The sequence below is a fragment of the Dermacentor variabilis genome, chromosome 1, assembly GCF_050947875.1.
Source record: "Dermacentor variabilis isolate Ectoservices chromosome 1, ASM5094787v1, whole genome shotgun sequence".
In the NCBI taxonomy this organism is placed as follows: Eukaryota; Metazoa; Arthropoda; class Arachnida; order Ixodida; family Ixodidae; genus Dermacentor; species Dermacentor variabilis.
In genome coordinates, this window is record NC_134568.1 from 253,071,703 (window position 1) to 253,095,135 (window position 23,433).

The 23,433-nt window shown below is 45.4% G+C and overlaps 1 protein-coding gene across 4 annotated transcripts in view; it reads left to right on the plus strand.

Moving 5' to 3' along the window:
- The window catches only part of LOC142561113 (uncharacterized), a 159,574-nt gene that overhangs the window by 26,641 nt on the left and 109,500 nt on the right, over positions 1-23,433 (plus strand). For all 4 annotated transcript variants that reach the window (XM_075673424.1, XM_075673423.1, XM_075673426.1 and 1 more), the window contains 3 exons: positions 4,648-4,784; positions 4,862-4,989; positions 8,714-8,918. In XM_075673424.1, the coding sequence (XP_075529539.1) occupies positions 4,648-4,784; positions 4,862-4,989; positions 8,714-8,918 (470 nt within the window). The remainder of the gene's footprint in view (positions 1-4,647; positions 4,785-4,861; positions 4,990-8,713; positions 8,919-23,433) is intronic.

The window sequence follows — 23,433 nt, forward strand, 5'->3', positions numbered from 1 at the left end:
AACCTATGAACACCAATTTTCTTCATTATCACGGCATCTTCCAAAAAGATCGCGATGAGGCTAATGCCTCCAGCAGTGTAGCCATAGTAGCTGACATGTCTGTAGCTTGCCAAGACATCACCCTTCAGATGCCCCTTGAGGCATCTGTGTCAGTTCGGGCCATTTTTTAGAATAAATTGGTCACCGTATGTTCCATCTATATACCCCCGAATCATCATCTCAAAAAAACAGACTTTTATAACCTTATTGATCTGTTTCCTGAGCCTTACATACTCATGGAAGATTTTAACGCTCGCTACACAATGTGGTAAGACTCCCGATGTTACATGAGAGGCCGGCTAATAGAAAACTTTCTTGCATCCACTGGTACGTGCCTTTTTAATAAAAGAGCCCACGTATTACAGTGTCCAACATAATTCGTACTCTTCAATAGATTTAGCAGTTGGCTCTGCAGCCATCTTTCCGTATTTAGAATGGAGTGTAATAGAAAATCCCTTTGGAAGTGACCACTTCCCTGTAACCCTAAACCTGATACAGAAATACGAATGCCCTCCACATGTTCATTGGTGGAAACTATCATCTGCTGACTGGGATCAATATAAAGAACCTAGTTATATCTCACAAGATTTTATTAATGAATTTAGCATAGACAACGCAGTAGTGTGTTTTACCAGTTTTATAATAGACGCAGCAGAAATTTGCATCCCGGAGACAAATGGGAACCCATGCAAAAGACGAGTCCCCTGGTGGAATGATGACTGTAGGCAGGTGCGAAAAAAACAAAACAAAGCATGGGCATTTTTCGTCGATATCCTAATGCGGAAAACCTTATGGCATTCAAACAGATGAAATCGCAGGGAAGGAGGACGTGAAGGCAAGCAAGGAGGGCAAGCTGGGAGAGATTTCTTTCCGGTATTAGTTTGTACACACAGGAGGTGAAAGTATGGGATGGGCTGGAAAGGTTGAAGGGACAGCAAATCCATCCGTTGCCCTTGGTAAATGAACAAGAAGACAGTCTGAAGGACCGAACTGACTCTTTTGGTGAGCTCTTTAAGTGTGTTTCTAGCTCTATGCACTATTCCTTGTCTTTCCTGAAATACAAAGAAACCAAGGAATGGAAGTCATTCAACTGCAAATGTATCCCAAACAAATTTTTAACCAGCCTTTCTGCACTGCTGAGCTGAAAGCTTTCCTTAAACGCATGACAGAATTATGCTCCGGCTCCCGACAGAGTTATGTATGGGATGATTAAACACCTTCACAAAGACACACAAAAGACCCACCCCTGTTACCATCCCACCAGTATCTCGAAATACTGTATCTCAAAATATCAGTACCTCGAAATAAAAATAAAGAAATAAAATAAAATCACACTACTCGCACCCTTTAATACTCTCTGTGCAGCTGGGCATCTTCCATCTTCATGGAAGGGAGCCATTGTCATCCATGTGTTAAAACGGCAAAGATCCTGCCTCGGTAATGAACTATCGTCCGATAGCGCTAACAAGTTGCCTGTGGAAGTTGTTTGAAAAACTTATGAATCGTCTCCTTCTACATCACCTTGAATGAAACAAAATGCCTGATTCATAACGATGCGGATTTAGAGAGGTTCAGTCAACAACTGACCATCTCGTGTGTATTGAGGCCAATATTCGTGATGCTTTTGTGCATAAGGAGTTCTTCTTATCCATTTTTCTTCACATGAAAAAGGCCTACGACACCACGTGGCAGTACGGAAGCCTTTGAGACCGGTCACAAATGGGTATCAGGGGGAACATGCTAAACGTTACTGAGAGTTACCTCACAGAACGTACTTTCTGCATAAAAATAGGCAACACACTCTCTCGTTCATTTATACAGGAAACTGGCGTACCCCAGGGAGGCGTCCTCAGTTGCACGCTTTCTATTGTGAAGATGAACACGCTCCGTTATTCACTACTTACAGGACAGGCAGTTTCTATTCTGTTTATGTAGATGACATACAGATAGGTTTTAAATCGGGTAGCCTTGCAGTCTGCGAGAGGCAGGTCCAGCTTGGACTAATGAAAGTATCCAAATGGGCAGATGAATGTGGATTTAAGATCAACCCACATAGAAGCTCCTGTGTCATTTTTCAAGAGAGGGCTGCACCCTGACCCCACTATTGAACTGCAAGGACAGCACATTCCTGTGAACAAAGAACATAAATTCCTAGGTGTCATACTCGATCCGAAACTAAGTTTCATCCCCCACATCAGATACCTCAAGGCCAAGTGCCTGAAAACGATGAACATCCGGAAAATTCTCTCCCACACCAACTCGGGCAGTGACAGAAGATGTTTACTTAATCTCTACAAGAGTCTTGTACGATTGCGTCTAGGCTACGGTGCTGTGGTGTATCAATCTTTTACACCGAGTGCCCTAAAAATGCTTGACCCTGTTGATCATTTAGGAATTCGCCTGGCCAAAAGAGCTTTCAGAACTAGCCCGGTACAAAGTCTGTATGTAGAGTCCAATGAGTGGTCGCTCCATCTGCAAAGGTCGTTGTCCAGTTTCGTGTATTTCCTGAAAACGCACGCTAACCCAGAACATGCTTGTAACGAAACCGTAAACAATGCGACTTGTTCCACACTTTTCCACAATTGTCCTACGGTGAGAGAGCCTTTTACGCTGCGTGTGAGTAGCCTCAGCAAAGTAATGGCTGTCCCACTTTTTGAAAACTCGCTAATGGCTCCAGCCAAGCACTACTTGCAGGACCAAATAAAGTTTTCCTTCCTTCCTTCCTTCCTTCCAGCCAAGCCATTGCCACCATGGCTGTGGCAGCTGATAGATTGCAACGTGTGTTTTGTAGAAGCTACAAAGAATGCCCCAGAAACACACATAAAAATGCACTTCCTAGAAATTCAGTCAAAGTACTCATGCCCAGAATTCTACACAGATGCTTCAAAGATGCATGCTGACGTTTCTTATGCCGCAGTCGGCCCATCCTTCTCAGAATTAGGCTGTTTGCACTCGGAAACGAGCATCTTTATGGGAGAGGCCTATGCACTCTTGTTGGCTGTACGGCACATCAAGGAGACAAAACTAGAAAAAGTAATAATATTTATAGATTCATTGAGCTTCGTCAAAGCCTTCATTTCTCTATGAAAGAATAAAAATCCTGTCTTTACTGAACTTATTTCAATCCTCCACACTTTGTACGCATCTCATCAAGATATCATCAAGATATATATAGGTAATATGGTTGCTGACCGCATAGCTACAACAGTGACCACAAAACCATGTAATTCTTCCTTAGCTATACCTGTTGCAGATTTAAGACCCTTCATACGCAAGAAACTAAGGGGCCATTGGTAATGTACGTGGGACATTGAAATGCTTAATAAACTTCATGTTATCAAGCCAAACGTAGGGAACTGGCCACCACTAACAAAGACATGACAGGCTGAGGCAATTTTCTGTCGCCGTAGGATAGGCCATACTTATGGAACTCGCTCCTACCTATTAACTGATGATGATCCTCCTCTCTGCGATAAATGTGGCAAGACGTTTACGGTTGTTCACGTCCTTTTAGAGTGTCGAGAAGTAGAAGTCCAACGAAAAAAGTACGTTTTCTCGGCATACAGACAACACATTTCCCTCCACATCGCAATGTTTTTTGGCATTGAACCACTATCTGACAAGAAGTTAGTTTTAGCATTTTTGCGAGATGTTGGCACATTGCAAGTTATCAGACCAAGGTATACATAGCACATTTTCTTACTAGAGGCTGCCGCTACGATAGCATTTTTGAAGCAGATGCCTCCTAGCCCTTGCATTGAACGGCTCACTGGTGTGGTACGAGTGCTACTGTTACTCGCTTGTTCAGCATATACTCCCTTAATATAACTTTTATGTTCATACCATACGCCACTAGTCATTGTCATTATTTTAATGCCTGTACATTTTACGCACTATACAGCGACTAATTTTAGGCCTCTCCACAGCCAAGTTACATGTACCATTAACATCCTGATTCGCAACCCTGACATTTGTAATCTGCCATCGGCACTTCACTTACTATATTTGGCTTGGTACTCTTTGGCCATATCTGGCCCTTGCGCCAATGAAATCCATACATCATCATTAGTACCACTTGAGGACAGTTTTCTATTAAGTTCAGCTAAATAGATGCTTTTATGTCATTTCCCCCCAGTTGTAAGTCTACTTCATTTACCATCTTGAAGTAAGATATTTCAGTGCACCTAGTCATGTTGCCAATTATTCTTCTGTTAAGATGAACTTCTGATAAGATGAACAAATTTTCATGGTCCCTTCGAGTTCCTCTCAAAGGGAGTCCACTGTGTTTGGACAGCTGGTGAGGCTGATGCACTTACATATTGCACACTGCTGTTTCTCTATCTTTTTTTTAACTGACATATGGCATTTTAGAGCATTTTGCCAGCACAGAAACTTGTAAACACTGGAACTTTTGAACCTAGTAAAGTTGAATAAAAAGTTGAGTCAGCCAGTGTCTAAGTAATGAAGTTGATTGTAATTGTTTCATACACAAGTGTGTGTTGAATGTTCTGTTAGTTAGGTTGCCTCTAATAGTACTGCATACTAGCATTACAGCAGTGCATTAAAGCATTAAAGGTACTCAACAGTTTTGCACTATGTACCATGCAGGCACGCCTTGACCGCCATGCCCAGGAGCACAAGGATGAGCTTTCTAAGGTGAAGTTCTACTTCTGCCGACAGTGCCCCCAAAGGTTCTGCAAGCAGCCGCTTCTTAAGGAGCACATGAAAATGCACTACAAAATTAAGTGAGGATGCCTAATGCTCAATTTTATTAGTGTATTGAAGTTAAAAGGATTCTTTATTTATAATTTTTCATTTTCAGGGCATCCCTCTCCCATCGCACATACAAGAAAAATATTGATCGCTCATCATTCTCTCATAAATGTACAACATGCAAAAAACAATTTCAGAAGCCCAGCCAGCTGTTGAGGCACATCCGGATACACACAGGTATGTCCCCAGAATCCCATTTGAAACATTATGGTTACTGCATAGGAATTGTTAACACTTCTGTTAATTTTGTTTGGCCTCTGCAGTGCTAAAGTAATACATTCGACTCGCGTTACAACAGACCTTGATAATCCCCGTAGTACCCCGTAGTATCCGAAACTTTCATCGCAATGTCTAACAACTTTATTGTAAAGAGTGAGGGATGAACGTCCACAGTGATAGAAAGTAAAAAAATAAAAAAGTCTTAGTTTCGCCTGAAAGGCGAAGCATCAATTGTGATAGCAAATTAAGTAAGATAAGCACGGTGGCAGCAGCAGCGAGCAAATTGATCTTTGTGCGGTATCTCGCTTCAGTGCAAACTGAATGTCAAAAGCACAGCGCATACGAAGCTACTGGCACTGTGTGCACTTTGTGCACATCGCGGATCGCTTTCAAGATACAGCGGCCGCACTGTAAGCAGCAGCCGCCGAAGTAGAACCCCTCTCTCTCGCTGACCCCCCTCCCCCGTGTCTCGCACATGAAAGAAGAGGGCACATTTCCACCCTGCCTTCATCCCTCGATCGATTGCGATATTAAGCCATACTCGTTGGCTGACCCTCGCAGGTCAGTTGTCAGCCCATGTCGAAATGGCAAAAGTTCGTTTTATGCACTCGAGCTTGAAAAAAGTTGCTAATTTCATCCGCTGTAGCTGATAGGCCATTGTACTGTGGTCCGTTAAAAGCGAACTTCATTGCATTAATAAAATAGGTAGAACTAACTAAGGCTGAAATGTGGTCCATTATATCCGAAAGTCAGTTGTACACGGGTCCGTTGTAACGAGCGTAGATTGTATTCCAAAATCCTAGCTTTGTGATGTATGACATGCTTTTGGACATACTGGCTTGGTATTGGCCAGCACACCTTGTACAGTGAAACCTTGATTATACGACTGTCTCGGGACTGCGCGAGAATGTCGTGTAATCCGGGCATCATATATTCCGACCAACAAAAATTATTTCTATAATTTATGGCTTTACATGACAGTGTCGCGAGGAGCTTCAATTTAAGCTGTAGGCTAATACTTAGCAGCACTCGGAAACAAAAACCACCGATAAAGTCAATGTGAAAAGAATTCTGCAGTGCAGGTGCCAGTCACGCTTTATTTGAAGTGCTGTATACTTCACGTGCCACCATGCTAAAATGCTTTTTTTCTCACCGACACACTTTTAAGACATCTGTCAGTTTCTTATAGCCACTCAGCAACAGCTTCATTATAAGTGCAGCAGTGTCCGCAAGTAGGTTACCTACAGCAACGCTTGCGCAGAGAAACCTCCAAATTTCGTCGATGCTGCGTAGCACATCCACGAATGTAGGCACAGGCACAGTACCATCTGTGGCATAAGAAGTCTTGTATGCTTGCACGTAGATGAAGCTCTGAACTGTGTATGTATACTCGCATATTTAATACGATCTGCATGCCTTCCGGTGGCTTATCGGTTCTATCCTTGCACATGTTTTTGTGTTTTCCATACACGCAGGGCAGTATTCTCGGATGATTACTTTCGGAGATACATGTAGTTTCACTTTTGCAAGACTCGGCACTGCACGTGTTGAAGTATATAGCTGGCAGTCCTCCTGGCACCGTGCAAAGATAGCAAGCTTGGTACGAAAAAAAAAATAATACAAAAAAACATGGAGGCACCAGGGCGGGCAGTCAACATAAAAAAGAAAGAAGGGATTAAGGTGGCCGGTGCTTGAGCGATATGATGACGGGGAAGAGAAACAGACAATGAGGGGGCCACATACGTGAAGGAAGGAAAATTGAGCTTAGGAGGGAGCCCAGAAACCAGTCAGCTTGCCACATGTGAAGGGGTGACAGAGGGGACAGAGGGGATGGTGCCACAAGAGAGCTGCCGGAGGATGGCGGCACTTGTCACATGTCTGCCGTCGGCTTTGCAGTTTTGCACGGATCGTCATATGAGACAGGGTGTGTGTAATCTCGCATTGCATAATCAAGGTTTTTAAAGCATAGTTGCATTGTCTGTGTGGAGAATTCACCAGGACATCACTAATCCGTCGTGAAACACAGGACGTTGCAAAATCAGGCGACACATAACCGGGGCTCCAGTGTACACAGATGCAAAACATGTTTTTCTTGCTGAAATGTCCCATCCTGATTTATGAGATTATAACTAGTATGATGAAATGTATTGATGAAATGCCTTTTGTGCACATCATGGTATTCCAATTATGTCCCGCCGTGGTTGCTCAGTGGCTATGGTGTTGGGCTGCTTAGCACGAGGTCACAGGATCAAATCCCGGCCACGGCGGCCACATTTCCATGGGGGCGAAATGTGAAAACACCCGTCTACGTACATCTAGGTGCATGTTAAAGAACCTCAGGTGGTCAAAATTTTCAGTCCTCCACTACAGCGTGCCTCATAATCAAAAAGGGGTTTTGACACGTAAAAGCCCATAATTTTGTATTACAAATATGCATTACAGTTGGACATTGAATTCAACAAATGTTTAATAAATAACAAATAAATAAATAAACAAATAAATAAATAAAACTTTGTGTGATGTTTCATTTTGTAATTGCAACAAGTGAAGTCTGAAGTCAAAGGAACAGTTTCCTAATGATAAATTCACTCAAGGAATACCAATGGGACAGATGAGTTCAGAATCGATGCTGGTAACTGTTTTTATTGAAGTGATAGGTTAGGTTGGTAAGTGGAAATAGCATATAGAAAAGTGTATTGGCTAAACAAAAGAATGCCTATAAAGAAACTAAATTTTGCCTGATAGCTCTATAGAAATACATATGCGTATTTGTTAGCTTGTTTTAACAAAAAAATGTGCTACCGACAGATCTAGAAGCAATTAAAAGACAAAACAGATTGTCAGTTTGAGTTGTGTACTCACTTAGATGTGGCATTGTACAGATCCATGCATGGTATGGTAAAGGTCATATACTCTTTACCATCTGATATAGAGTGGCAGACATCCGCCTTTTTGACATGTCATGGCATGATGTGGTTTCTACTAAATAATCTTTAAATACAAAAACTCCATAGACCTCTTCTGGGGGAACCTATGAAAGGCATAATAGTGAGGCTGTGTACTATGATTATTCTCAGTCATCTGTGTTCTGTAAGAAAGTGAGAGCACAACAAAGTATATAGGGCCAGGCCTACAATTGCAGTGCAGGCTCATATAGTCTTTGCTGATGCTGCTACCCTGGTGCATGTGCATTTGGCTCCTTCATGCAGCATGTCGTGGTAACATGATGTGGGCCTTCATAGGCACCGGTGTATTGATCCTGCGCAGGCATGCATAAGTGTAGCAGACCGCATGTCATGGTTTGCGAAAGTATTTTGTTTTAGACTATGGCTTTAGTCAAATATTCTGTCCTTAGTTCCCATTATAGTTACAACACTAAATGGGCATTTTAGATTTAGTGAAACCATAGTAAGGGGCCACTATTGGCTGTGCATGCAAAACAGCCAAAAAAAGAGTACAGATTAATCTACGCAGAGTTTGGGCTAAAAGCCTTGCTTAACGTTATATTCGTGGTTGATTTGTGCAAACATGGTATGCGAATTCACCCTGGATTAGTCAACAAAAACAGTTGCTACTGTGCAAAAAAATATTTGCTCCAACACAACAGAAATGTCTTCAAATTATATTGGTGCTAGTATATTGTGATGATGCATTGTGATGAGCTGAATATCCTTGTGTGCAGGAGAGCGGCCCTTTGAGTGCAAGATTTGCCACAAGACATTCAATCAGAAAGGAGCTCTTCAAATTCACTTGAGTAAACACAGTGGGTTGAGACCACATCGCTGTGAGTTCTGCTCAGCTGCTTTCTCTCAAAGGGGCAACCTGCGTGCCCACATCCAGAGGGTTCATTCTGCGCCACCCAGTGACCAGAACACACCCATGTTCAGGTGCATGCAAGTATAATGGCTTTCTTTGCTATTTATTTGTTCTGCCTCTTAAGTGTCAAGGCACAAAGTTTCAAGTAATTGGCACGCCCTACTTATAAATCATTCGGACCATCATACAATCGACTAGCGTTAGTTTCATCCTGATGGGGCCGACGAAACTGGTTGAATTATCCGGCGGGTCAAGCTAAACAAAAGAAAAAAAAAACATCATTGAAACCTACAATTCATTCACTTGGCAGTACAGTCGAATCTCGATATAACGAATCACACGGGACTGCCGAAAATCGTTCGTTATTTGAAATACCGTTCTAATGATAAACTTGCAGTTATAAGCCAGTGGACAAACCTAGGAATGAAAATTACATACCTTTGCAGTAGCTGTGTGTTCAGACAAGCATACTCACAAATAAAAATGTTTCGCTCACTTCAAAGCTGCTTTATTTGAAGAAATCAGTGATTTTCTTCTGGCGCGTGCAGCACGCACAACCAATTAGGAATGCGTCTACAGCTTCCACTTTGTGCAATACCTCATCGGGTACGTCATTGCACCGAGCAATGAAAGTGCGGACTTTGTTCATGTGCACTAAAACATCAGCGTTCGACACGATCTCATCTTCTGTGTTCGGTGACCCACAGTCGTCTTCCTTTCGGTCGCCGTCGTCACTGGAGGTGTTTCGAGTGCAGTTAACAATCTCTTGGGTTGTCAGGTTCGCCACGGCCACCGCCACCGTGCTGCACTGTCGCTCTCCATGCAGTCTTCGAAGAAAGAGACGGCAGGCAGCAGTTCTGCAACCTCAGTCCACAGGTCTCCCGGGTTGTTGTTGGTCACCTCTGGGTCATCTGAAAGCAGCACAGGCACTTTGACAAGCTCTGCCTTTTGCCAGAAGTTGCTAATGGTGGATGCCTTCAAGTTCCGCCAAGCTCCTATGAACATTTCCGCTGCCTGACGAATATTGATTGCAGTCGGCTGCTTTAGGCTTAGGTTGATAATGAACTGCTGCACAAGGCGCTTACGAAATTCTGTTTTCATACTCTTTATAGTGCCCTGGTCTTGGGGTTGCAGTAAGGACGTGTTGTTTGGTGGCAGAAACTCCAAGTGAATGTGCGTCAAGCGAACACTCACAATATGAGCAGAGCAGTTGTTGACAACCAGTAGAATTCTTCGGTCATCCCTCCTCATTTGGTTGTCGAGTTTGTTGAGCCACTCGGAAAAATGTTATCTTGTTATCTAGGCTTGTTTGTTGGCGCAGTAGTAATACGGTAACAACATGACGTTTTTCATGCAGCGAGGCTTCGTGTACTTGCCGATGACGAGTGGTTTAATTTTCTTCGTGCCTGTTGCATTGTAGCAGAGCAGGACTATCACGCGAAGATGTGATTTTTCCCTCCTTTGTACTGCTGCTCTTTGAAGTGCATCGGCCGGTTTGAGAGGAGCTGATAAAAACATGCGGTCTCATTCGCGTTGAAAATATCTTCTTCAGAGTGCGATTCAGCCACCTCTAGAAAACGATCATTGTGCCAGGAATCCACGCCTTCTCTGTCAGCAGCCTTTCTTTCACCCGACACTACCTGCCAAGTTATTCCATTCCTTTGGCGGAAACAAAAAAGCCAACCCGCACCGGCGTCGAACCCAGTTATTTGAAGTGCATCGGCAAATTCGCAGGCTTTTTCTTGGAGCATTAGGCCAGACACGTGAACGTTTTGCAGCCTGGTATCTTTGAACCACGTGAGAACAGCTTGGTGCACATTTTGACAGTTTCCCAGTCGCAGCCATTTCCTCGTAGGAGCAAGTTGTGATTCCCAATGAAGCTTGACAATGTTGTTTCAGTCTTTCAAAATGGTTGTGATGGTCATTGGAGCAATGCCACACTGTCTGCACACTTCAATTTGCCTTTTCCCTATGTCGATTTCCTTCAATATGTCCAATTTTCCCTGCAGTGAAAATTGCTTTCACTTCATGACGCCATCGCTAGCTGCTTCATCATTGGATCTCGCGCAAACATTGCCAAACCTTTGTCGTGAAGTTCTTGGTGAAGTTTGTAGTGAAGCAGTTGGCACCCGACGTGGTGATGACAATAGCTATTGCACTCTCAGTTTGTTTCACGCGAGAGCTGTGGCGCTGTTACTTTTATTCGAATTCGTAATACTGTTGTTCCTCGGTTGTAAACCGGAAAATAAACTATGTGCGTTATTCTGAAATATGCACTGTATTGTAATTCGTAGTTCTGAAATATCTTACAGCGAAGCTGTATACCTCCACCCTCCGAGGAAATTTTCATGTTGTCAGGAAAAAGCTCCCCATACGTGGGCCAGTGCTGGAGATAGTGCAATACCGGCCCGACTCGTGGCAGAGGTGAAGCAGACGTTAAGCACTCCCCATACATGGGCCGATTCCGAAGATAGTGCCATGCCGGGCCGACCCGTGGCGTAGGTGAAGCAGGCGTTAAGCACTCCCCATACGTGGGCTGATCCCGAAAATAGTGCAATGCCGGGCCGACCTGCGGCGTAGGTGAAGCAGGTGTTAAGCACTCCCCATACGTGGGCCGATCCCGAAGATAGTGCAATGTTGGGCTGACCCGCATTGGAGGTGCAGTTTGTCAATAAGAGACCCACATACACAGCTTTACTGGTCATCCTTCTTCACAGCATGTGTTGGTGGGCTAGTTGGTTAAGCATGATTACAAAGACGGCGCCGAATAAAACAACAAACGAAGAAGGGACACGAGACAGCACATAGGCGCACTAACAACTGATGTTTTATTTCTTGACATAGTAATATATAGCTGCTGTCAAGGATCAAAACAACAAGAATAAATAGGGCAGTCATCTGCATCGCACAAGGAAGCCAAGATACAGAATAACTTTTAAGTCTCACTCTCAAGATATGCCAGTTCCTTTGTCGAAAGAGAAACTGAGGCTTCACTGATACAATCAACACCACGCTTTTTGATCTCAAGCGCTTCCAATATCTCCCTTGTCAGTTGATGATCAGCTCTGCCCATGTTTTTTTACGCACACCTGTTTGTTTTCCCGATTTCCTGCGTTCACTTTGGCACACATCAAACCAAGACGTTTCGGAGCGGAAAATATAACACGAACACCAGCATTTTTACCTACTTTTTTGAGATTGTGAGATATGCTGTGAACATATGGAATAATGGCACACCTGGTTTCAGAAGGGCCTGCTTGACCCTGGTTTACAGCGCTAGGTTGCTTGAGCCGTTTGAGCATTTTTTCCGCAACAGATACGATCACATGGTGAGGATAACCTGCCCCATTGAGGCGGCTGACCTGACAATGGTCAAGCAAGTTTCCAGGCGAGCCTCAACGGAAGAACAGCAAAGGTGCACTTCGGAAGGCGTGGATGTGCTCGCATGTTATAAGACATCTGTTCGAAAGGTTCCTGTAGCTAGAACAGTTAGTTTTTTGAAAGGACAATCCCTGTCTCTCTTAACCTCCGATAAGGAAGGTGGCTTTGTTGTAATGCTGAAACGCTTGTTTGAATCAAAAGCCTCAGAAGCTCTCTCAGGGGTTTTTAAGAAGTGCGAAAAAGTGTCTCTTGCAAAAGTAAAAAGCAACGCCAAAAAGCTCTGCAATAACCTGAATTTAACGAAACTGGTGACCGCAATAGAGTCAAAGAAAAAGTTGAGCCTTGATGTATTCTTCACGGCAAAAACTCATGAATATAGCTGCCCCTTCCGCGTCATAGTCTCAGAAAATGGGTCATGGCAAAAACAGGTCTCCTTGTTTCTCCAGCAAAATTTGAGTAGACTACCCATTGACGACCCGTTTCGCGTGAAGAATTCGGAAAGCGTCGTAAAATACATTGCACAGAATGAGAACAAAATACTATCCGCTTTCTCTGTTGGCATAAAAGACTTGTATTACTCGATACCACAAAATGATTTGATTAAAGCGTCAATGACTGCATCGATAAATTTGGAGCAATTGCTTTCCAGCATGCCAGTGGCATAGCAGTAGGTTCCTTTTTGGAACTGCCGTCCATTTACTTGAAGTCCACACTCATAAAATGGAACGACGACGTCTTTCTACAGAAAGAGGGTGTCTGTATAGGTTCGTGTATAGCTTCTGTCTTAAGCGACATCTTTTTAGCTTCAAAAGACAACCTGTTAAAGCAGTGCATATCGGGGACAAATTTTATGCAGATCTTTAGATTTGTCAATGATTTTTTAGTGTTATTAGATTGTGGCAGTCCAGAATTGGAGACCCAGTCATCATTAGTATTGACAGAGTTTAAAACAGCCTTGCATCCTCTAACCCTGACCCATGAGCTTCCGGCTGATAACTGTTTAAGATTTTTAGATTTAGAGTTCACTTTTTCATCGTGTCATGTGTGCTGGCAGTTCAAGCCAAGGGCTAGCAAACCTATCCTCTCCTACCATTCAGCTCATTCAAAAGTAATAAAACGAGGCATCATTCAATCATGTTTAACCAACGCTCTTAACAAGTCATGCGTGCATCAGCTGCAAAGCAGTTTTCATTGTCACATCAGCCGCCTCAATGGGGCAAGTTATCCTCACCATGTGATCGTATCTGTTGCGGAAAAAATGCTCAAACGGCTCAAGCAACCTAGCGCTGTAAACCAGGGTCAAGCAGGCCCTTCTGAAACCAGGTGTGCCATTATTCCATATGTTCACAGCATATCTCACAATCTCAAAAAAGTAGGTAAAAATGCTGGTGTTCGTGTTATATTTTCCGCTCCGAAACGTCTTGGTTTGATGTGTGCCAAAGTGAACGCAGGAAATCGGGAAAACAAACAGGTGTGCGTAAAAAAACATGGGCAGAAACATGTCGGATGTGTACAGAAAGTAGTTTATTCGGTTCCCTTGTCGTGCAGTTCATCATATGTAGGCCAAACGGGCAGATGTCTGAATGACAGATTACATGAGCATAGATATAAGATGGAAAACCAGCTCTCCGGTCATATAAATGCGCATTGTAAGGCTCACAAGTGCATCCCAGATTTTGATAGAACCAGTGTTCTGTACAGAGCTGATCATCAACTGACAAGGGAGATATTGGAAGCGCTTGAGATCAAAAAGCGTGGTGTTGATTGTATCAGTGAAGCCTCAGTTTCTCTTTCGACAAAGGAACTGGCATATCTTGAGAGTGAGACTTAAAAGTTATTCTGTATCTTGGCTTCCTTGTGCGATGCAGATGACTGCCCTATTTATTCTTGTTGTTTTGATCCTTGACAGCAGCTATATATTACTATGTCAAGAAATAAAACATCAGTTGTTAGTGCGCCTATGTGCTGTCTCGTGTCCCTTCTTCGTTTGTTGTTTTATTCGGCGCCGTCTTTGTAATCTTCTTCACAGATTGGAAGGGCACTGAGTTTTTTTACATTGAAAATTGTGGGGTTCTCACCCGTGCTCTTGGGACAAAGGAACGACAACACAGTAGTGCAAACAATCACAAGGGCATTTATTGCACCTTTCGTAGACTAATGCCTGCTAGGCGAGTTGCTGTGCACAAAACATGCTGATGGGTGCGTGACAAATCGCGGAAGTCCGACTCGCCGCGACCGGATAACGAGCGAATGTGTTCGCCCCATGCTGGACACCAATGTCTGGTCGTTCGCGCGTACGGTCACGCGAACGGTGGTGGGTTCGTATGATCATGTTCGTCCATTCCTGGGTAGGGCTCGCGAGACGGTCTCGCAGAAGCATGGATCGGCGCATGTGCAGAATGTCCATGCCGCTTGCAGACCCCGAGCCAAAGAGGAAGAGTCTTCTCCTTCTTGCGCCTAAGTGACCCCGCCGTGAGGTGGCGTTAGCAGAACAACACTCGCGCCATCTCTCGTGCTATCCTGCAAGCATACCGACTGCCACAGTAAAGCCACGCGGCGAAGCCGGATTGCAGAAGCCGTAGTCAGTCCGCAGAACCCGTACTGCGGCCACTACACTCGAAAACAACACACTCGAGCTGCTCTGCACTCGCACGGTGCGCTCACTCATGCGATGTGAAGCATTCGAGAGCGTGTGTTGGTAGTGCACGCTGATGTCGCGGGTAAGCAGTCGCTTGATTTATTGAATGTGACTATAGTGGTGGCAAAACTATCACGGAAGGCGAATGTATCAGAATACGGCCCCAGCACCTCGCAATAAAAAAGGTGCCCTGCAGCTTCTGCAATGCTGCTGCACTCCATGCAAGGAGAGTATGCAATGAACGCCAACGAGGAATCTACCATGCGAGTGTTTTCCGAGAAGAGGGGGCTGGCTGAAAAGCTGGCTCGCAGCTTCAGGAAGTTTGAGGGTGCTGTCGTCGCTGCTAGGTCATTGTGGCATCAAACGAAAATAACAGACTTTTGTCGTGCGAAGTGAATAAACACTGCATGTCTTTGCCATTTCATCGCAGTCACCCTGAGTTCCATTTTCGACAGATAAGTGGGCAATCTCATGCTATTTTGGTTCAGAAACAGTATAAGCAGTACTACCATTTAGTACATACTTTTTCTTAGCTCCGGCCAACTATAGTTTAACGAGGTTTCACAATACATAGATGCCATCAGGAACAGATGGAAACAACGGTAGAGTGACATACGTAGTGGCTTGAGGCGACAGGCGGATGTCTTAGGGAGAGCATAACTGTGGTTGTGTGACTGGTGGACTATAGCAGGCGTGGGGCAGTTCAAGCTGAATGGCACTAGACACGCAATCAAAGAGGGCTGAATGGGACAATAAAAAGTCTAAGCCGAGAATAACATTGTAAGGGCATTGCTCCAAAATGGCAAACAAAACAGTTGTTAGGCACCCTGCAATGTTAATGCGAGCAGTGCACATACCAAGCACAGTAGGCGTCCCTCCGTCGGAAACGCGGAGGATAAGTGATGCAGCGGGTCTCAGAACTTTGTTTAGGCAGCGGTGCAATTGGGCGCTCATTACAGATATGTGGCACACCCAGTGTCAATGAGTGCTGGGACACTGATGCCATCGATTAAATGTCCATCAAGTTCTCTTTGGTCAGCAAAGTGATTAGAGGGTTTTGCGGTCGAGTCATCAATGCGGCGTCGCTTCTGGGAGCTGCATCACTTAGTTTTACAGAGACGGCCATCGGGGTTGCACTGGGTATGGTGGGCAATGAGCCTGCAGCAATAGGGACAATGGTCGACGAGCTGGTGGCACACGGGAGTGGGGACGTCAGAATGACGACAAGGAACTGTTCCACGGAGCACTAGCATCACTGTTTGGCAATTGCAGTGCCAGTGGAGGCTGGTAACGACGCTCTGTTCAGGGCGATAATAACTGGTGAATGGCGGTCGCAGAGGGGAGGAAACAGTACGGTTGTTACAATGGCAAGCAACATGACCGATACCGGCAGGCAAAACAGATTGGCTGATTGCCGGTGGTTTGCCACTCGGCTGGATTTCAGTAGCGTGCAGGATACCGCGGACCAGTCGATGGACCTTGAGCATGCAACAGCTGTGAAGCTGCAACGGCACATACAGAATGAACTCCTAGATTAGCGAGTTCTTCACGGACTATTGCCTGCACAAATGTTGCTATAGCCAAGTTGTTCAGCTCACTGGGGCAGGAAAAAAGGGCTTGCAAGAGCCATGGCTTCAAGTTCTCGCTGCACTATCCGCGTCAGGTCCTCTGCTGATGATGGTCGCTGCACTCCTAGTCTATTGTCACAGGAAAATGTTGAAGCTGTGCTCGGCAGACATGCAAATGGCATTGCAATGTGGTGGCTCTTCGCCTGCTCAAAGTGTTGAGACTCTTTTATGATGTCCTTTACTGTTTCACAATTTGTGCACGTAGGCGGGTTGAAAACATCATCAGAAATCCCCTTCAGTATATGCCCAACCTTGTCTGACTCAGCCATATTGCTGTTGGCCTTACAGTACAGAGCCAGCATGTCCTGGATGTAAGAGACGTATGTTTCTGTGGATGTCTGGGCACTGGTCGCTAGTTCTTTCTTAGCAGTGCTCTTTTGCCCAGCAGGACAGCCAAACAAGTCCCTCAGCTTCTGTTTGCGCGTGTCCCAGTTGTTAAGCTCATCCTTGTAGTTTTCATACCACATCTTCACCTGTAACTGGAACCTTCACCGTGCCTTGTAGGTAGAAGACCAAGTCAGCCAAAATAATCGTCGGATTTTATTTGTTGTGGGCGCTTATATGCTCATATGTGGCAATCCAGTCTTCCACGTCGATGTGGTCGGTGCCGCAGAACGTTCCTGGATTCCACAGCTGAGCCAGCACAACTGTCCGGGTTGTAGGCATTGATGTGGGCCGTGCTATGTCGGGTCCTGTTTTGTCCGTCACGTTGTCCATTCTGAGGTTACCACCACTGCAGAGCTCCGTTGTTGTTTCTCGTGGGTACCCAACACCTCTTACCAATTTGTAACGCTGCAGAAGTCACATATAAAGATGTATCTGCAATATTTACAAGAGAGACAATGATGCATAAACAAAATGGCTGTCGAGACTGATTCCAACTCTACACATCAAATCGTCTTCTTCTGACTGGGGCCACTCCTGGTTCTGCCGTAACAATCTTTATTCTTAGATGTGAAAGGGGCATACGATAACGTATTACATGAGGCCATTCTCGACGCTCTTGCGACAGTTGGCCTAGGTGGTAGAGTCTTTTTGTGGATTGCAAGTTACCTATCTGCAAGATCATTCTATGTGTTAACTGACGATGGCCCAACTACGCGACGCTATACCAGCAGGGGCGTTCCTCAATGCGGTGCTCTCAGCCCCATCCTATTCAACCTCGCTTTTGTTGGACTTGCTGAATACTTACCAACTACCATGAAAATTTAAATATACGCAGACAACATCTGTGTCTGGACTTCGGCAGTCACATGTCCTCAGATACATGCGCAGCTTCAAAGAGCGGCAACTTTGACAGCGAGCTACTTGTGTGAACAAGGTCTCAGCATATCACTAGAAAAATGCTCACTAGTGGCATTTACTCGCAAACCAGTGACGCCTTATGTCATCTCAATTAATGGGCAGACCATTTCTTATGTCAGAACCCACAGATTTATTTGCGTAATTATTGACCGAAACCTCCGTTGGAGCTCGCACGTGGCCTACATGAAACGGCGCCTGACAGCAACTTCCCAGTTGTTTAAATACTTGACAGGAAAGACGTGGGGGATGTCAGTAGATGCAATGCTGAAACTCTACAGAGCTCTCTTTCTCGGTTTTTTAAGATATAGTCTGCCTCTACTGAACAACACCTGCAAGACAAATATTCGTGTTCTGCAGGCAGCACAAGCTCACGCATTCAGAGTGTGCCTTGGTTTGCACAGATGCATGTCAACAGAGGCAACTAATGTGATTGCTCGGGGCCATCCAATGCAAACTCACATTACAGTGGAAGCCCTGAGAACGCACGCCAGACATTTTGCACGTGCCCCCTATCACCACCTTGCAACACTACCTTCAGACAGGCACCAAGCATCATTCTCCAAAACTATCATCAAGTACAATGACAAACTTCCCTCATGCTTCACCGCTGCATCTAAACCATCGATACCCCCTTGGTGTCTTATCAGCCCCACAGTCCATCTCAGTGTACCAGGAATCAGGAAAAAGTCGGAGCTATCGTCGCCTGTGCTGAAACAACTGTCTCTGCTTCTTCTGCACGAGGGGTACGCGGACAGTGTACATATTTATACTGATGGTTCCACAAACATCCAGTGTTTGTCCGGCGTTGTGGTCCTAGCAAGAGCTATTACCATTAACTTTAGGACTGACCACCCAACGATATCGACATCTGTGGAACTAGCTGCTCTTGACGCTGCACTTTGTTTCATCAATCGGGAACCACCTCGACAATGGTCAATCTTCAGTGACTCAAAGGCAGCCGTACAATCTGTGCTATCAGCTCTGCGTCGCGGGCCATTCGAACAGCTCGTATTCGATATTATATGCCTACTCCATACATCACATGAGAAAGGACTTCACATGACGTTTCAGTGGATGCCAAGTCACTGCGGCGTCATAGAAAATGAAGACGCCAATAATGCCACTCAGGCAGCTCTTGAAGACACACAGGAAGAGGCCATACCACTTTCATGGTCCGACGCAGCCAGCAGACTTCGAGTGCTTGCATATGAGATCACGCTGTCTCTATGGTCCACACCAAGCAGCCAGACCAACCGGTGCAATCGTCAATGCCACCTGCCTTCTTTGATGCATCTCTGTATGCCAACTGGACTCCGCCGAAGAAAGGCCACTCTGCTTTATCCCTTATGGCTAGGGGTGGCCTTCACGAAATCTTACTCACTTCGCATTGGAATGGCCGACACCACTCTCTGCAATGCCTGTCTTTGCGAGGAGACGCTAGAACACATTCCGTGCGACTGTCCTGAATATAATGTTCAGAGACAGTCCCTGGCGTCCGTTCTAGCACACCTTGACAATAGACCGTTGTCAGTTGCAACTATTTTCACATATCGCTGACAGAAGACATTGCAGCTGAGGTCGACGAAGGGACTACTTCTGTTTTTAAAAGAGACTGGCTTGGACAAGCGGCTGTGACAGTGATGTCACGTAACGCGCAAGAGTGACGGACTGTAACTGACGATGTGTGTTCTGTGTTATCTGCTCTCTCTCTTTCTCTCCTCCCCATCTCTCATCCCCCCTAAAGCCCCTCCATACACGTTTCCGCCGGCCAGGTTAAGTACCGCCAACCTGCCCTCCTCCTCCACGCTCCTCTCCCAGCCACCGCCTTAGCTTCCGGCGTCAAGCGGAACTTACGTAGCTGCAGCTTCCTGTTCCGAGTGGAAGTGACGCTGTTTTTTACTGTTGTTTACTTTCGCGTCGATGGAGAGGCTTTAATTGCACCAGCTGCGGTTTAAACTGTGAATGCGATTCCATCCAAGAACCACCGCCTATTGTAATCAGCGATCTGCTCGTATTCGCTGCTTCGCATCAACCTGCGACGGGTTGTGCCATGAGCAACGACGTACAGTGGAATGTAGTGCCCAGCTGCTTGGAGACCACTGCCGTTTTTCGTGCATTTGGAAAGCAGTGACCGCGAACTACTACTTCAGCGGAATACAACAGCTTTTCCCCTTTGCATTCTTCTTATGGTGACTGCTACAGCTCTGCTAAGCACGCGCGGGTGTCTCACCATCGTTTAACAGCAGTCAAAGCGGAAATTCCCGCAGCGCAACTCCAAGAAGCGGAAACACCGGAACTGGAAATGCCGGAACCGGATTTGGTGTGAGGAGAAAAGGCAGCGCACAACAAAGGTTGTCCCTATAAGAAAGCGGCGGTGGCGCGTGGATGCAGGGGCTTTAGTCCCCCCCATCCTGCTCCCATGTGTAGGGTAGCAAACCGGTTAAGCTAAACTGGCTAGCTTCCCCGCCTTTCCTTCACTTTCTCCTTCCTTCCTTGTCACGTAGTAGTGATGGCAAAGAACACAGTAGCAAAACTGTGAATGACAAAGCTAAGTTCTTATTGGGCAAACCTGTGCCCACAAAAACAAGTTACACTCAAAGCACAACGATAGTGGCAAACACAGTCAGCGATGGTCAAAATCTGATTAGCGGTTCAAGTACGTCAGCTTTTATACATGAGTCATCGAAGTTTCCAAGTAATTGCTGGTGCCCGCATGTCTTCCACAAAGTACTACGCAATTCCCGCAGGGGCGTCTACGTCAGCAAGCGTTTGGTGTGTTGCGACACCACGTACCCGAGCACACAAGGTTTGGCCCCTCCCACGTTTAACCGTGCATGGCTTAGCCACGTCCGAGGAAAAGCGGATCCTGGGGGTTAAGCCGATGCCGAGTGTTTAAACCTTTAAGGCCCCTCGGCGGATGCAACACACGTCTTTGGCCTCTGCTTCACGTAGATGGCACCGTCAGACTGACCCATCCGGGGGAAATCAGTAGTTGCATTTTCCTATCTTCCTCTCCAATATTCGTCTTTGTCCCTCATTTTTAACCTTTCCTGTCTTCTCTCTTCTGCATCACTTCCTATGTTCTAGGCGAGGGTTAACCCTGTGCCAGCCTACCTAGGTTATGTCATATTCGGTTATTGTAGTAACATACTGCTGGCATTTGCAGGACCTTTTTCATGGCTCCTGCAGCGTTCCCTTGTAGGACTCCATGGTGGGTGGCTGGCATTGCTGCCGAAAACTCAACATATCCTTATGGCTAGTTCTTTTCCTCCACTCCCTGATTGCCCTCAGTAAAGAGGGTGCACTGATGAAGTATTCCAATTTTTTGGTAGGCGAAAAGAATCTTTTCCCTGTTTCCATGTCATTCATTCTTAGAAACCAGATAAACCAGTGCAAACAATTTAACCATTCCTTGTTTCGAGGTATCTTACGGAAGTTTTTGGTACAGGTTATAAGGCATTGAGGATGGCAAGTGGAGATCTCCTCTTGGAGCTCCGCAACCAGAAACAGTACAAAAAACTGCCCAATCTAGTCTCATTTGGGGAGACCCAAGTAGTAGTAACCTTGCACCGCCCTATGAACACCACCCGCGGCGTTGTCTCGGACGATGACTTGCTGGAGTTCACTGAGGCTGAACTCTTGGAGGGCTTCAGTGAACAGACTGTTATCAATGTAAAAAAAATTAAGATGAGGCGGGATCGCAAAGAAATCCAAACCAAGCACCTGATAATCACCTTCGGTTCAAGTGTCCTGCCCGAGTCAATCGAGGCTGGGTACACCAAGCTCCATGTTAGGCCATACGTGCCAAATCTCCTCCGATGTTTCAAATTCCAGCGTTTAGGCCACAGTTCGCAGAGCTGCGGAGGCCGCCAAACTGTGCGAAATGCAGTGCCCACAACAAAGGTTGTCGCTACATAAGAAAGTGGCGGTGGCGCGTGGATGCAGGGGCTTTAATCCCCCCCATCCCGCTCCCATGTGTAGGGTAGCAAACACCTCTGAAGCTTGCGAGAACTCTCTCCACTGTGTAAACTGTGATGGGGCCCATGCTGCCTATTCACAGTCGTGCCCATCCTAGAAAAAAGAAAAGGAAATTGTAACAATCCGAGTAAAGGAAAACATAAGTTTCAAGGAAGAATGCAGGTGGGTATCCTAGCTGCCCAAGAACACTTTTGCCGATGTGATGCGTCAGGGGGCAGCGACACAATGGTTTCCGGCGGCTGTTTGGCCTGCACGCAGTGAGCCGGTTGTGACGCCATCTGGCTTCCCGGCGGCTATAGCTTCTGCTGTTCCGCCACCCCAGAAGGTGGGACCATCGACCTCCGGGCAGGACCTGTTGGCGCTAGGCATCAGCGGCAATATGTTAAACATTATCAAAAGCTACCTACACAACCATACATTTTGGGTGAAAATAGGTAATGCGCTGTCGCATACATTCATTCAGGAAGCTGGGGTACCCCAGGGTGGCACACTCAGTTGTACCGTCTTTGTCATTAAGATGAACATGCTTCGTAAATCATTACCAACAGCTATATCTTATTCTGTCTACGTAGACGACATACAAATAGGTTTCAAATCCTGCAACCTTACACTGTGTGAGAGATGGGTACAGCAGGGCTTAAACAAGGTGTTGAAGTGAGCAGACGAAAATGTATTTAAAATCAACCCCCAAAAATGTTCTGGTGTTCTCTTTACAAGAAAGAGAGGACAGGTTCCAGATGCTTTTGTAGAACTGTGCGGACAACAAATACCTGTCAACAAAGAGCACAAATTTCTACGTGTTATACTTGACTGCAGACTTACTTTCATTCTGCACATAAAATGTCTTAAAGCGAAATGTCTAAAAACAATGGTCTTACTTTAAATCTTATCCCATACAACATTGGGGTAGCGACAGGAAGTGTTTATTGAATCTTTACACGAGCCTAGTTCGATCACGACTGGACTACGGTGCCATGGTTTTATCACTTTGCCGCCCCAAGCGCGCTAAAGACGTTAGATCCCGTCCACCATCTGGGTATCCGCCTGGCCAGTGGTGTATTTAGAGCAAGCTCTATCGAAAGTCTATACGTAGAGTCAGATGAGTTGTCACTCCATTTTCAGAGAACATACACCAGCTTTACCTATTTTCTGATAGTGTGCTCAAATAAGGAACATCCGTGTTTCGCAACCGTTAACGACTTGACGTGTGAAACAGTTTTTCGTAATAGACCCTCTATAAGATTACCTTTCTCACTCCGTGTAAGAGAAAACAAAGAAATGGATGTCCCATTTCTCGAACATCGCCTAATGGCTCCAGCTAATCTGTTACTGCCCTGGCAGTGACAGGTGATAGGCTGTGATGTATCCTTCGTAGAGGTCACAAAGCACACTCCTGACCTCAAAATCGCTATACATTTCCGAGAACTTCAATTGAAGTACTCCTGCTGCAAATTCTACACAGATGCATCAAAATCACATGTTAGCATATCTTGTGCTGCTGTTGGTCCCTCTTTTTCTGAATCTGACGTGTTGAACCCCCTAACAAGTATCTTCACTGCAGAAGCCTATGCAATACTTTTTGCGGTAAAACATACAAAGAAATTAAAACTTAATAGAGCAATCATATTCACAGACTCATTAAAGGGACACTAAAAG